The 16353-nt window shown below is 34.3% G+C and overlaps 1 protein-coding gene and 1 long non-coding RNA gene across 2 annotated transcripts; one reads left to right on the forward strand and one right to left on the reverse strand.

Moving 5' to 3' along the window:
- Positions 1-71: 71 nt before the first annotated feature.
- LOC129572456 (uncharacterized) lies at positions 72-957 on the reverse strand. Its single transcript, XR_008688450.1, has 3 exons — positions 567-957; positions 413-453; positions 72-126 (listed from the first exon to the last, which is right to left on the reverse strand). It is a non-coding gene; the product is annotated as an uncharacterized LOC129572456 (long non-coding RNA).
- A 4249-nt stretch (positions 958-5206) lies between these two features.
- LOC129572455 (uncharacterized) lies at positions 5207-15631 on the forward strand. The gene is made up of 13 exons (XM_055452420.1): positions 5207-5256; positions 8128-8304; positions 8385-8489; positions 8621-8728; positions 9000-9167; positions 9251-9946; positions 10100-10415; positions 10564-11249; positions 11323-12321; positions 12390-13570; positions 13636-13840; positions 13900-14248; positions 14311-15631. Exons 2-13 carry the CDS (start codon positions 8148-8150, stop codon positions 14894-14896), a joined length of 5556 nt encoding a protein of 1851 aa, XP_055308395.1. The 5' UTR covers positions 5207-5256; positions 8128-8147; the 3' UTR covers positions 14897-15631.
- The last annotated feature ends 722 nt before the right edge of the window (positions 15632-16353 follow it).

The following is a 16353-nucleotide window of genomic DNA, read 5'->3' on the forward strand; positions in this document are numbered from 1 at the left end:
GCATCAAACGGTGCTTTGTGTGTCGAATAGTGAGAATGAAACATTGAAAAGAAATTTAGCTTCAATCTTACCTCTTGTTATGGCTCCCTTTGCTTTGTCAACCAATCCACCAACACATTCAATTTGCTTCAAGTTGAAAAATAGGAACGCATAAATGGTACTTAGTTTGGAATAACCAAATTGAATGAATTGAAATGTAAAATTAATGGATTTTTGAAACAAAAAAAAAACATTTGCCAATATAACCTGGTGGATTGACATTGCTTCAAATTTGGGGTAATTAATCGCGTGGTATATTTTTTTTGGTTTTCCTTCGTTTTCGAAAAGTCAATTTGTATGGAAAATGAAAAAATACTCTTCATGTCATCGATCGACAAAATACAAAAAATATACAGAAAAATTTGTAAGTTACCACGAATTGGTCTCCCAAAACCGCAACCAGACCCAAACAAACTAAACGGAGAGAAAATATTGATTAAAAGACAATGAGTGACTGAAATCTCAAGTATTGTCAAAAATAAAAATTTAAAAAAAATGAAGGAAAAAAGAACTAAGAAGAGACTCACCCATCAATTGCTTAGACATGTTTATAGTCGAATCACTTGAACAATAACTTAATTTTCTACGATTTTGGTGCTTGATTTATAGTCAAAAATCAGATCTTGTAAACATGTCATCATTATGACACGTACAGCAAAACAAAATTCCTTACGACTGAAATCGAAAACAAATTATTTGAAAAGATGTTTATAATTCGAGCTTCTTGCGTCAATTTCCGCGTTTCGTTATTTTGACAGGTGCAAATGTTTGGATATGTAAATGAACTCGTATTGACGCACAAATTTTTCTGGCTGATTTCAAAAACAAATTATTTTTAGACAATTTGTTCTTCATTGGAGCTTGTGGTTCTTAGTTATGAAAAATTCCAGGCGAATAATGAGTTCATTTATATATCAAAACACCTGCACCTGTGTATTCCAACCGCCAATAATTGGAAAAATTAACAAAACGCGAGAATTGACGCAAGAAGCTCGAATTAAAAACATCTTTTCAAATAATTTGTTTTCGAATTCAGTCGTAAGCAATTTTGTTTTGCTGTACGTGTCATAATTTCATGCATTTTCAGTTGAGTCGATTTTCAAATCGAATATTTGCGATACTTACATGAATCTCCGGGACTTCTTAGAATCTTCGAGGAAAACACATTTACCTATTTATCTATATATTATTGTGCGTAGCACATTTTTGTACACGATTAAAAACATACTTCCACTCAACCGATTTAGCTCGCACTTATACCAATCGAAAGGTAATGTAACGTAGATTTGCAGAAAAATACTAAACACTCAAAAATGTCAGTGCGTATTTGAGTTACGCACGTTTATGTGAGCATGTGTTTTTGGATCCGTTCATTATTTTTTTCAAGTTTTTCGATCGTTCGACACCAAAATTGTGGTTTTTCATACTTTTATGAGTTGGTAGTTCTATCCCAGAGAATTTGACATAGTTAATTCCATAATTCTTAGAAAAATATAGAACATCAAAAGTGCATTATCACGGAAGACGATAGTCCGACAAGTGACGCTCCATCAACTGTGCATTTCAAGCCAAATATCAAAAATGCCAGTTTTTGCGTCACGAGTATATACAATAAATATGCTATTTTCTCAGGACTTCAGATCTCATTTTTACCACTTTAAATCATTTCAGAGCTGTTATAGGCACCCAATCGGTGCCGGCACTTAGATTTTGAGTGCCGCATCTAGTACAATCACAAAAAATAAATTTCGATAATTTATACTAATTTCATATTTTTTTCAGCAATATAAAATCATTTTATTTCTTTAAAAATAACAGCTCTGAATCGTTTTCTCGTTGAAAATTGATTGGATATAGCGTTTTCCCAAGCATTTTAGACCCGCCTTAACATAGTTTTGGATGAATTCTTCAAAAAAATTCACTTTTTTCATAAAAATCACATAAATATTGCCACGTGTCTATGAAATTTTTGAAAGTCTTGTAAAATGACAACGACCCGCTATTAGCAGGTGGATGTTTGAGTTGATCTAAGGTGAAAAATCAGTTTTTGCATAAAGTTCAGGATTTTTAATCATTTTGGACCATTTTACACATTATTGAAGATGAAATTGAATTTTGATGATACTATTTCTGCTTTAATTTGGACGAAAATCATTTTTGAGTAGTTCAAGCCTTTGATTTAAGATTTTTTTGCCATTTTAGAACCCGAGGGTTAACTTTTTAACTTTGACACCCGGGGGTTAAATATTAACTTTTAACCCTCGGGTTAAATATTTAACCCCAACAACATAAATTGACCGATATTCCAATTGTTCACTCAACATAAGATCCAAATTTTCTTGAGGCACAACAAGTTGTACTTTTTAAAGTCCTGATGACAAAAATTAGTTATGTCCATTTATTGTGGTAATATTTAAAAAAATAAAAAGAATTACATTGGTAATCCCGAACTTTTCCGTACCGTTGTCCGTAGGTACTTTTTGTTATTTTTTGTGAATTTTCTTGAAATAAAGGCAGTGAAAATATAATAAAGAAAATAAAGTGAAAAATCGGTCATTTTAACTAAAACTTCGACAATTTTGTATGAGAGGTACCCGAAAACCGATTCTCATTGGCTTTAAACTTTCTGAGGTTTCATTTTTTGGAGAAAAAATAAGATTCTGAAAGTTTCATGTTGATCGCATTTGCAGAAGTTTGGTTTTTGGCCCTCAATTTTTTCCAAGAAAATTTCGACAAAAATTGAGGACAAAAAATCAAACTTCTGCAAATGCGATCAATATGAAACTTTCAGGATCTTATTTTTTCTTCAAAGAATGAAACCTCAGAAAGTTTGAAGCCAATCAGAATCGATTAACGGGTACCTCCCATACAAATTTTTTGAAAATTTGACTAAAATTACCGATTTTTGGACAATTTTGTATGGGAGGTACCCGTAAATCGATTCCAATTGGTTTCAAACTTTCAGAATCTTATTTTTCTCTCAAAAATGAAATCCCAGAATGTTTGAAGCCAATCGGAGTCGATTTACAGGTACCTCCCATACAAAAGTGTAAATTTTTTGAGGTTTTTCTTAGGGCAAGTACCCTAGGATCAAATCGAAAATGGCTCATCTTCGATCTTAAACTAAGTTTTTCAGATACAAAACTTTTGGCATTTCCAGATTTTGATTATCTCAATTATTTTTTGAGTTATCGTATTAACAAACAGCTACGACGACAACGACGACGACGGCACACGAACGGAAAAGTGTCTCAAAAAGTGATTTTCTACGCGTTTCATGCGTTTTTATGATGATCTAAGCTAATTTTACGAAAAAAAGTTTTCGGGACCAATTCCTATACTTTCCCTTAACACGTTGTGTACGGAAAAGTAAAACGCATTCGACTCATTCAAGTTCCGCTTTTACGTCTCCTATGATTTACAGACCACTTAAATCACAACAATGTTCTTTAGATATAGTCAACAATAGGTTGAATACACAATACTAACTAAGGAATTTACTTATTTGTACTGTTTTCATTCGTTTTTATTGCGAAGAAGATAGAAATACAGCCTGTAATGATTAAAATTGTGAATGTTATAACATAGTTTTAGTTAGATAAATGAATCAACATACCGAATAATAATGCACGGTTGGCATAAAACGGCGAGGAACACATGCATGCAAGTAAAATTCCCACGAGATTGCTCCCAAAGAAACCACCCAGTCGGCCGACCATTAAAATCACCTGGATATTAGAATAAAATGGGTAACCCATAGAGATAGACCTTAAAACGGACTTCATAATTTGACCGTACAAGGGGGTGAGAGCTTCAGTGAGACGACTGATTTAGGGCGTTTGGCTTATTCGAATTCCATGTAAATAATTCAATATTTTGGGATAAAAATGACTGTGTATTTAATGAACAAGAAATTATCAGACATGCTTGGAAAAATGTTTGATAAAATAATGGAAAATTTTGGCAATAAAACATTTTTATGATCACGAGTAACTATGCTATTTTTGTTTCTAACCATGATCACGAGTAACTATGCCATTTTTGTTTCTAACTGTCTACTTTAAATTGACATACCAAAGTATGTAGTCCTACAGATAAAAAAATGAAATGAACACATTGAAAATAAGTAATTTCATGTGTCGCTATTAACCCGAATCTTATTGCGGTGGTCATATGTTCACAGCTGGAGACAACTTTACTTATGAGCCTATGAAAACATAACCAGCAAACGTACGATCAGGAGTAAGCTAGACTTGGATAGATAAAAAATGTCTCTTTCAGATAAAGTGTCTGACTAATTGATATTTGATCGAATTTCAAAGTTACAGCATTGTAAATTTTGGCAATGGAAAAAGTAACCATTTTTCGAATTTCCAACATTAGCGAAAACTACATTATTTATTGGAGGGTTCAATAAGTCTTTGGCCTGACAACCAGTTAGCGCTACAAATCAAAAATCTCCTTATTTTTGACAAGTACCATCTGTTTTTAGACTACACACCAATATTAAATGGAGAATCTGTCACCTTGACATGTGGTAATATAGCGGTTTACCCGATGTAGAGGGGAATTTAACCTCAAACTGGATTAATTCCTATATAAATATATGGCGCTCTCTCCGCTATATATTTATGTAGAAATTCACAACCAAAATATTATGACAAAACTCATAGTCCTTACACATTTTTTTAAATTTAATTTCCAAAATGCAAACATTTTTCAAAATGAATCGTCCAAAATAAAATTTTCTGAAATAAAATGTTACACATTAAATGATATTTTTCCATGTTTCAATTCTTGCAATCATTTGTTTATGAAAACAAACGCGTCAAACATTCTCACACAAGTGAAACAATTCATCTCAATAGCAGCAATTTAGTGAGTGAGTCCCAATGAACATAAATATATTGAAACAATCGCAGGGATGCCAACAACTGTCAAATGGTCGGAAATTTTAATCTTTGATAGTACATAGTTTCTTAATTTATCACAATTTTATCATACACAGTCTTTTATTTGAGCCTTATAAGGAGATAATAGAAAATATTACTTTTACTCGCGAAAGTAGTAATCTACTTAATCTACTAATCTTATCATAATTACCAAGTAATCTTCCATGATAAAAATTCCGTACATATATAGTCCTATCACCATTATTTTCGATCAATAAAATTCTTAGACTTGACTTGTTAACGAAGGGATCGATTTTACTCTGTGGTAAGTATTCGAAACTGAACATTTATTTATATTATTTGATTTAATACTCACTATTTATCTGGGTTGGTACGTAAGAAACTTGATCGTGCATCTTACATTAAAGTTACGTATTACATCATGTAATTTACATGAATTTGTAAGAAACCTGTAACAAACTCTGAAGAATGATTTTTTCATAAAGAACTAATGAAAAAAACAAAAGATTTTCGATTGGAAATGAAGAAAATTTGTATTCTATTTTAGTTTTGTTCTTTCGTTATGTAAAAAATTAATTCTGATGATGAACAAAAAGTGAATTAAATATACTTCATGTAATTATTTCATTATGTAGTCAACGTTTTCAATCGTCTTCTATCAACTATTTATGGAAATATTTGCATAGTGATTCGGTAACTCTGCATTTCCATATAAATATATTTCCAAAAATAGTTGAAACTTTTTATTAAAAATTTATTACAACATTATTTGAATCAAATATAAAAGCATGCAAAAATTCATTTGTCTACACACTGTTATCAAGTATCACTGCAAAAAAACACACTCTTTATGAAAAAAATAGCTGGTGGTTTCAAACTTTTGCATGAATAATATATTTATTAATTATTTATCAGCTAACGCTGTAGAACGAGCATGTATGTACTCTGTATATTTTTAATGCTCAAAACAAACGAGAATAGTGTCGGTTTTTGTCTATAACTCTGCGATTTTTGAAGCGTTTTGGAGTTTATTACATGCGTTGAGGTTTCTTGGATGTATGGATGTATAGATTAGAATGGGGGTATTGGTCAAGGGCGTAATAATCGTCCAAGAGCAGAACCGTCGCGTAGATCAATGATCTTTTGCGAATACCACCCAAAGATAAAATGTCAAACAGGTGAGGTTTCTTATGTAATAAACGTAAGATACATGTTTCTTACGTAAATTACTTACACGTCGCTCGAAATACGAAAATTTACCAACCCAGCTATATATAAATAGTATTTATTATTTTTGATTCTTGTGTTACCGGGTAGTTACAAGCAGCGCTTGTGCAATATAATTCACCTACGTGTGGTTTTAATTAACTTTTTTTTAGCATAACGAATTTTAAATATTATAAACTGACCGATTTCACAGAAATGTGCAAAATTCTTTAAAAAAAATCAGATATCATGGATAATTGAAGTGTGTAAAAAATACCAAAAATGTTGTATAAAAGTATAGAATAAACCTTCTGTTGTGCTTGATGAAATCCCCGAGAAATACTTCTTTTTGGTATATTTCTGGAAGAAGTCACCCTTTTCGATAATTTGGGATGAGAACTTTCACTTTCTGACCAATGTGATAATTAAATCGATGTTAAATTATACACAAACTACTAAAAGTTCACTTGAACAAAATTCAACTAACAAATTAGAAATTAGCAGTTGGAACTCACTTAAATTCACATTGAAATAAAAAAAACTATCGAATCGAAACAAAATCATGTTTTCTAAAAAATCTATTGCATTGGTAATACAGTAGAACCTCGATTATCCGTCCTCCCATTATCCGTCACCTCCGTTAACCGTCACACCTTTTCAAGGTGGAAAAGTTTTTTTTCAGTTCATTTTTCAGTTTATTTCACTTGAACATACGAATAAAGTTGCCAACTAACTTTCATAATCAAAATCAATTGTGTGCCCCTTGTACATTTGCACAATAAGATTTGAAATCAGAGGCTTTGCGTTTTCGGTACACTTCTCGTATATACAAGATTGTCCAATATTTTGGACAATGCACCAAATCTGTTCTCATATCTGTTGTATATTTTTTACATCACCTTTATTTTCATTATAAACTAATTAGAGAGTATGGAAATTTGGATTATTTTGTTCTATTTATATGAAAGTCTCGATTATCCGTCTTTTTCGATTATCCGTCAATGCGCTGGTCCGGTGTCTGATGGATAATCGAGGTTGTACTGTATGTATATCTAAAAAGAAGAGTATAAATATTATATGGAGAAGTGCCCACCGTGCAAACTGTTTGATATGAAGTTGATTCAAAGTATACATATTCTAATGGCGTATTTGCTGCCATAGGTAGTTCATGTCATAGGTACAAGATTGTATATATTGTGTTTGGCAAAAAAAAGTATATCAATTTTTCTGTTTATGATTTTCGTTTTGTTACATTTTATTGTATTGATTTACGTCACACCGTATCCAACCGTGTTCCACTGTCTAACGCATTTGCATGTGTATTGTTTTTAACTTAGCACTTTCTCATTTTGCTTTGTTCTCGTTCCCGCATAGACGGTGTACGAATCGCTCTATGAACAAATTCGCATTAGTTGTACTTGAAATTGCGACTGAAGATGATAGCTTGTGTCTATCGAAACAATTGTATCGCTGAACGATATTAAAATTAAAGTGACAAAAAGGTTTATTTAAAGAGAAACAATTACTTGTTTTAATTCGTAATAATTGTGTCATTTTGTGGTCAAAACAAAAAGAGAATAATACTTTTCAGTAGTAGTTGCCTATGTACTACAATCGCTGAAAGTTTGAAAAAGATCGGACGATAAACTTATTTTCACATATGTAAAAATTACATATTTAATACATATATGTACTTAGTATGTACAATAATAATATGACATACAAATAAAATTGATATGTATTTCATTAAGTTATTGACTTAATTAAGATGTTTTTATTTATCACACACGACAATTACGTTAATTTTTGAAACATTACGTCAACGATTGAAATCGTAAACGATCGCAATCGTCCGCTTAGTAAAACGCAATTCAAGAAAGTTACAAATTGTACTTATAGCATTTCAATAACAAATTATCATTCACAAGAGAAATTCGGTCATTGATACAAAGAAATTTAATTGGATTAGGTTCGCTTTCAATCGACAACATGAAATTTCTACTCCTGGCTTCAATTTTTATGATAGAGTTTTACTCGACCTTATCCTGTCAACCAGAGTGGTATAACCAATGTACAGTAAACTCAGACTGCTGCAGTGGCAATTGTGAAAAAAATGATGACTGGAAGTATGGTGTTTGCAAGAAAAGTAAGTACAATGTCAAGGTACTATTTCTAAGACGAACGATTGAGATCACCATGAACCTCATATTTCCACATTTTATATAGAAATATGTCAACCAGAGTGGTATAATCAATGTACAGTAAACTCGGACTGCTGCAGTGGCAATTGTGAGAAAGATGATGACTGGAAGTTTGGAGTTTGCAAAAAGGGTAAGACTAATGTTAATCAAACATAATTATTATATGGAAATAAATACATTTTCGAATTGTCGCAAAACGACAATACACATGACTAACCATTCCATACAAACTGTGATCTTATTTCTTCACATTTTATACAGAAGTATCCTGTCAACCAGAGGGGTATAATCAATGTAAAATAAACTCGAATTGCTGCAGTGGTAATTGTTACAAACCCGCTGACTGGGAGTTTGGTATATGCAAGAAGGGTAGGTTCAATGTTACAACCATCTATAGACCTGTGTACAGGTAACCGAATTGTGTACAGTGAAAATGAGTTCTTTTCTCGCATATCTTTGTGCATTTCAGTCCAATGTAGCAAGAGCTCACATTGAAAGATTTACATTTATATCTAGATCACATTTTTAAATTTACAAAAATCTATATCTTATAGCTAGATGACTAGAAATTATATCCATTTAAAACAGTCTAGGATTCCATAAATATATTCAGTGTATTGGAAATTTGCATTAATTTCAGAAGAGTTAGCATGCTTGGAATCCCTGGAAACCGGATGTGACCAAACCAATTGCTGTGATGGATTGCAATGCTATAACGGACCCGATTCTAACTGGTTTCGAGGAATTTGCGTTGACGAGACGCTTATGGAAAATATTCTCAAACTCTCGAATAAAAATGAAGTGCAAAGTAAGTTAAAATCAGGACACCGACTCTTTTGGAAAAACAAGAAACAATCTTGACATTTACAGCCATATTTCTCTTGAATATAGACAACGAAAATGAAGTGGATAATTACTTGGAATTTGTTAAAAATTATTTTCTCGATCAAAATGGAATCCTATCCGAAGATACAAGGGTAAAGTGCAGAGACATAGATCCTAAGGGTTCATTCTTTTATCGATATGACCAAGAGTATTCATTCCGAATTTGTGATGCATGCAAAGAGTTGCCCATAAGAAAAAAAGACGCCATTAGAATCGATGAACTCCCGATTAATACGATAAACTCGACCACATTTGATGAATGTTTCGGTGAATGTGTTGACAATAATATGTGTGTTGCATGCTCATTTGACAAACAACAAGGTCAATGCCAACTATTCGACACTGTTGAAAGTAAATTTGAAGATTTGGATAACTGGCTAACATTGGTTATTCCACAGCCGGTGGATGTGCTCAGAGATTATGTTTACAGCAGAAATACCATGCTCAAATGCATTGAAAACACTACTGAAATTCATGCGGCAAATTCAATGCTCGATTGCTTTTCATTGTGTGAAAAAACCAACTGTAGTTTGGCTGAATTTTCACCATCAGGTGTATGTTTAACGGTGAACGACTCTGAGAATTGCTTCACAACTTTCTACAAATATGGACACACATCACTATTTTATAAAGATTATTTTAACAACGATATATCTTGGAGATTCAATATTTCTGACGGAGAAATTTTTCCATATGTACAAGGTACTAACATTAGAAACATTTCAAACAGACTCAACCTGAAAAACAATTTATTTCACATATTCGGCATATTTTTTTTATCGCTTGGCATCACTTAGTCTATCGAGATGCTGCATTTATATTGATTTTTTATATACTTTTTTTTTGTTTTCATAGATCAAGGTGCAGATAATACTAGTCAAGTATCTGAAACATCAAGAACTGGGTCTGTTTCGAGCGAAAAATTATTGCGCGAATTGAAACAACTGCAAGACATTCAGTTTTTTAAAGAATGCCAGAGAAAATGTTTGAATCTTACAACTTGTATTGGTATCGATTTCAACAAGCAAGACTATGATTGTAAAATGGTTGATGTAAGCAAACTCAACACATTGACCACAAATTCGCTGTCGGTAAACTACACAAGGATTCGTCTAATTCATCCACGTAAGGAAAGTACCATTTATGGCTTTGCAGCACAATTAATAGCAAGGTAATTTGATGAAGCATTGAAACTGCCACCCTTTTCTCTCTTTTACATATTTGACCTACTTTAGTATGTTTGTCAAATTTCATCAATTTACCTGGAGTAGACCAAATAGAAATTCATCAATCACACAATTTCAAAATTCCATTTTCAGATATTCGACCATCAATTATAAAAAAATGAGTACACAGATCAGTATAATTGATTGCATTGAAATGTGTAAGAAACAGGATGAATGTAAAGATGTGTTATACAATTACTCTGACCAAACATGTCTAATAGTCGATGATTTCATTGGAAATAATCAAATAAATGTTGTCAACAAAGATAAATGGATCATGTTTAGCAGGAATAGGCCCAGCTTCAATCAGTCGGAGTTTAAATTCACGCTTATTGGACGCAATAAGCAACTGGCGAATCAGCATGATCAATTTATAACTTTGACAAACATATTCCCAAATTCGGATGGTGTGAATGAGTGTTTGTCACTTTGCCTCGAAAGGAACAATAATAGCGATACATGTAATCTTGCTCAAGTCGAAAGATCAAGTAATTCGATCAAGTGTAAATTGTACAATATTAGTTTATTCGATCAAACAATCAATAGTGAAGATATTCTGTACAGTAATTTGTATTTGGTAACATTAAACAAAAATTTCGATCAATTTGACCTTGATCAAATGCCAATAATGAGTGAAGAAGATGCGATTAATTGCGAGATTGATAAGGAGTCAATATTATTAGATCAACTCTATCGCTATTATTCAAACAATCAAACGTCAAACGTTCACAAAAGATCTAAAAGGGGATTTTGGAAAAATGTTGGAAACTTTTTTAAAGGTAAAATAAATTCAATATTGATAATTTTATACAGATCAGATCCATATGCTACTGTATCTCATTTAATTTATAGGTGTTGGAGATTCAATCGTCAAAACTGTAAAAGATACCGTTGATACTGTTGTCGGAGGTGCTAAAGCTGTCGGTAAATTAGTAAAAGGTGATGCCAAAGGTGCACTTAAAGAGGTAAAAAAGACTCCACTTTATAAACAGGGAGAAGAACTAGTTGAAAGTGTTAAACAAGTGGGTGAGGGTATTGGCGAAGGGAATTTTAAAAAAATTGGCGAAGGATTGCTTGGGGTAGCCACTAACGATGTGCTCGGTTTTATTCCTGGGCAAAAAGCACTGGGAGTTGGAGCAAAGGCTATCAAGGAAGGTATTAAAAAAACGGTCAAAGAAACGGCAAAAAAAGACGTCAAAGGTGCCAAAGATACAAAAGATACCAAGGATGACATCGTCGAAAAAAGTTTCAAAGATAAGAAAAGTGAAACGAAAGAGAAACGAGATGATAAAAACGAACAATGTCCGGCAAAGGACAACGGTCGGACAAAACGTGCCGCAGGCAGTAGTAGCACAAATAACGGCTGCTCTAACAACGATAACAATGCTAAATGTAGGAAACCTACGATCAGAAGAGGTGATGGGAGGAAAGTTTTGACGAAAACGCTAGTTCCATGCACAAATTCTAAAGTCGGTGAGACATGCAGATACTTGTGTAACGCTGGCTTTAATGAGAATCCAAGTGCTCTCACTTGCAAACCAAAAGGTATATGGGATGCCCAAGCTGCGTGTGAGCCACAAATATGTGGAGCTGATGGTTTTATACGTGTTGAATCGTCCACAGTTGGAACAGTGCTAGATAATAAGAAAGACAGTTCAAATGCAAATATGCTTTTGTATCTGGTTAAGTTTGATGAGTCGAAAAAGTTACCGATTTACTCGGTGGTATATTATAAATTCAACCTGATCTTCGGGAAGTTCAATGACAGAGCAGATAGTTTCAGACCTCATCCATGCACCCGTTTGATTAGTAGACAAGCGTATAATAATGACTATACAAACAATGCATATGGTAAGATATAGCTGAATATGCTATTGTTTATAACTTGCTATAATAAAGTGTTTTTCATTTCAAAATAGGATTCCAACGAGGACATTTAACTCCAGCTGATCTATTCAGATGGAATGAAAAGGCGGGCAATTCCGGAAATCTTCTCATCAATGTTGCGCCGCAATCAGGCAAGATGAATATGGGCTCTTGGAAGACACTGGAGGCCGCCGTTCAATGTGCGGCTCAGGAGAGAATCAAAGCAATTGTGGCCACAGGTATTGCTGGCACCTCCAACTATAAAATTGGTGGAGGCATTGTTGCGCCCAAATATTTTTGGAAGTTGGTATGTTATCGCGATAACAAATCATTGAAAACACACGTGGCACTTTTCGTCGGCGATAATGAACCAGTTAAAGATGAGACGAAATCAATGAAAGAATTTACATTGACACCCAGATCTCAGAAAGACCTGGCCACATTTGATTCCAGTATTTTAACTTCCCACAATCCTTGGCAAGGTGTACTTAAGATGAAAGAAAAATTCGCCCTGATTGGACGATATCCAACGGCAGCAGAATGTATGGCCGCCGATGATCTAGCAGATGATCAAGTAAAAATATGGAAGAGCCAGTTTAGTGTATTCGATAATAAAAAGAAGAGAAGCACCGATGGAGCATCAGTCGAACCATTTTGCAGCAGATCGAAACTTGACGAAATTCTTGCTATGAATTTGTCGGTTCAGGACGATGATAATAATGATGATGTTAACGAAGGGGAAGATACTGGGGAAGACCCCAATACTGAAGATGACTTCGATGGAAATGCAAATGTTCCTACTAGTAGTTGTGGCAAGAGGATCGTGGGCTATTATCCTTCTTGGACCAAAACACCATTGTCTGCAGAACTGTTGTCAAAATTTACCCACATCATTTTCGCCTTTTTGGAAATGAAATCCGATGGCTCAGTTGGTATTGGTAATCCCGATCATAGCAGTGCACAAACATCAACAGACACTGAGGTTGAAGAGTTGGCTAGATTTAATTTGAAATCCCTAATGAGAAACAAAGCCAAAGTGCCCGGATTAAAAGTGACATTTGCTGTTGGGGGTTGGGAGAATTCGCAGTACTTTAGTTCGATGGCTGCCAATCCAACACTTAAGCAGATATTCATCGCTTCAGTTCTCAAGATAATCGATGAGTTTGACTTTGATGGGTTAGACATAGACTGGGAATATGCAGTCACAGGTGGTGCACATGAGGGTATTCCTCAGGTTAGTTTGAATATTTTTTAGATTTTGAATTTTAGACGAAAAATGTGAATTTTTCCTTTTTCAAGGACAAAGAAAACTACGTCAGTCTGCTGAGGGATTTGAGGGGCGTGCTAGAGACAAAATTCAGTGGGCGGTATTTAATCACATTCGCCAGTGCCGCCGGTGAAGATGCGCTTAAGAATGGCTATAATCTACCGGAGCTTCTCAAATACGCGAATTGGGTCAATGTTATGACTTATGATTTCTTTGGTCCGTGGACCAGCAAATGGGGTTCGAAGTTTTATTTTTCAAAAAGAAGAATACATGATTTTAACGAAAATTCATTTTAGGTGCCTATACTGGACCTCCGGCACCTCTGTATCATCATGTGCCCAAGGGTTATTCGGGTAAGTTCAATGTGAACTGGGCAATAAAACAGTATGTTTGCGATTTAAAATCGCCCGAACAAGTTGTTATGGGTGTACCACTTTATGGTCGGTATTGGCACAATGTTCCCGATAGACAAGACGAATATGCAATGTATAGATTGGCAAATCCAGTAGGTGGAAAGTTTGATGGTGGTTTTGTTTCTTGGCGGGATATCAAATATAACTGGCTCACAGATCCAAATTTTCAAACACACTTTGATGACAAAGTCAAATGCCCTTACGCGTACAATCAAAATGGAACATATCTCGGGTAAATTGAAATAACTAACAAATATTGCAATTTTTTCAATTTGTTTTATATTTTCTATTCAGCTATGAGTCACCCGAATCAATAAGATTCAAAATTGAATTCGCAATCAAATCGAATTTGGGCGGTCTTATGGTGTGGGCAATAGACCAAGATGATAACGAACAATCAATGATCAACCAGATATCGCAGGCCAATTTATGCACCAATGATAATTCAGTTAATTTCAAATGTATTCCCATCAAAGAGAAGCGATGGTGGACTTTGGTGGATGGTGAAGATATGGGTGGCCTGTGCGGTAAGAGCGCACCATTGTATCGCGGTTATTATCCGGTTTGTGATCCAGATGATTTAGGCTATAGTTGTTGCGGAGCCTATGGATATTGTGGCTCGGGTAAAGAATTCTGCGATTGTCCCACGTGTGTTAATTACGCAGACGATCCCAATAAAATTTTGGCCGAACCAACTAAACCAAGCACAGATAAGATAACGTGGCATCTTTCCAATGCCCCTGAAGGTCAACGGGGTCGCTGCGGTAGAGATGTACCTAAAGTGAACGGAGAATATGCTACCTGTAATTCAGATGACCCCAATTCATACTGTTGTTCTAATGGTGGCTATTGTGGACAAGGAAAGTACTTGCTAATTTAGTAAACAGCCCGATACGTAATTGTAGTTGTTCGGTAACATTGTTTTTTTTTTCATATTTTAGGTGACAATTTTTGTAAATGTGACGGTTGTATCAATTTCAAGAATAACCCTAATTATAAATACCCTGCAAAGACCTGGTGGTCATGGAGTGATGGTGCAGATAAATCTGGAAAATGCGGACCAAACGCACCAAAACTGGCTAACGGTGGTGAGCCTGGATGCGATCCGGATTCAGAAAATTATTGCTGTTCTAAAAATGGCTACTGTGGCTCGGGAAATGATTTTTGTCAGTGCTCAGGGTGTAAAAATTATAAAAACTGAGCAATACATAATTAATTTATCAAGTCGACCAGTGTCCTTTTTTCACTTCTGTTCACACTCTCGACAAAGTCATAGTGAAAAATTTATATATAAAATAATCTTTGTGCTTTGAATATTCACCTACCAGCCTTTCTGATCATGAAAATAGTAAACAATACAGCGGCACCTGGGGGCTAAGTGCACAGTCGCATACTTGTTACAGCAAACTATGTGCATGATTCTCTATTTCTCCAACCAGTCGCCAGGTGCCACTTTATTGTTCTTGTTTGACGTTTCCTATCTATTTGTACAGACGATCAGAGAGGCTGTCACCTACAGAAAAATTGATGTTTTTTTTTTGGAATATTATGTTAAATAAATTGTGTTTGAGTAATGTTTTTCTTCACTTTTACTATCGGGAAAAACAATGGAAAACCCCTACAATGTTTATTGCAGTTTATTGCCGTCTTAAACTGAACTAACTACTTTGATTTATATTTGCGTGCAAATTCCATTGGTTTAGTATACATTTCGGCATTTTCGAGAATCTTTCCTTTCAATATTATAATTTGTGAATCTTAGTAAATCTTAAATTCGTTGGCATTACTATTTTCCGACGTTTTTATGTTATTCACAGCCAAAATTTGAAATTATAAACATTGAATTATCGAAAACAGAATATTTTGCATAATTTTATTCGATATTGGAAATACAATAAAAAATATTGGAAACAAAAGTAACGTTGAAATATCGATAATATCATGAACTGCGCTAAATAATTCAATCCAATCCGAGTAATAAGCAACTCTGATGATCTCTTTCACTGTAAGTTTTCGGAGGGGAATGAGTAATCTAGATACAGTGCGAAATAGCGGTTTCAACTGTTTTTGGATGAATTTACACCAATTTTAGGGGAAAATGTGTTATTGCTTATGCGAACGCTCAAGTGGCTACTATTCATATTCGTGTCAATACATAGACACTAGGGTGGTTTTTTTTTCGGACTTTTTCGAATTTCACATGCGGCAGTATTTTTTCAGGCGAGGTTGGTCATAAAAATAAGCCCTGTAAATTTTTAGCCCGATCGGACAACGTTTACCCGTGCCTCATCGGCCTCAAAGTTTGGAGCTTGGGCCCAAGGGAAATCCACAAAATCA

The sequence above is a fragment of the Sitodiplosis mosellana genome, unplaced genomic scaffold, assembly GCF_009176505.1.
Source record: "Sitodiplosis mosellana isolate CC-2019 unplaced genomic scaffold, AAFC_SMos_1.0 Smas_scaffold_5033, whole genome shotgun sequence".
In the NCBI taxonomy this organism is placed as follows: Eukaryota; Metazoa; Arthropoda; class Insecta; order Diptera; family Cecidomyiidae; genus Sitodiplosis; species Sitodiplosis mosellana.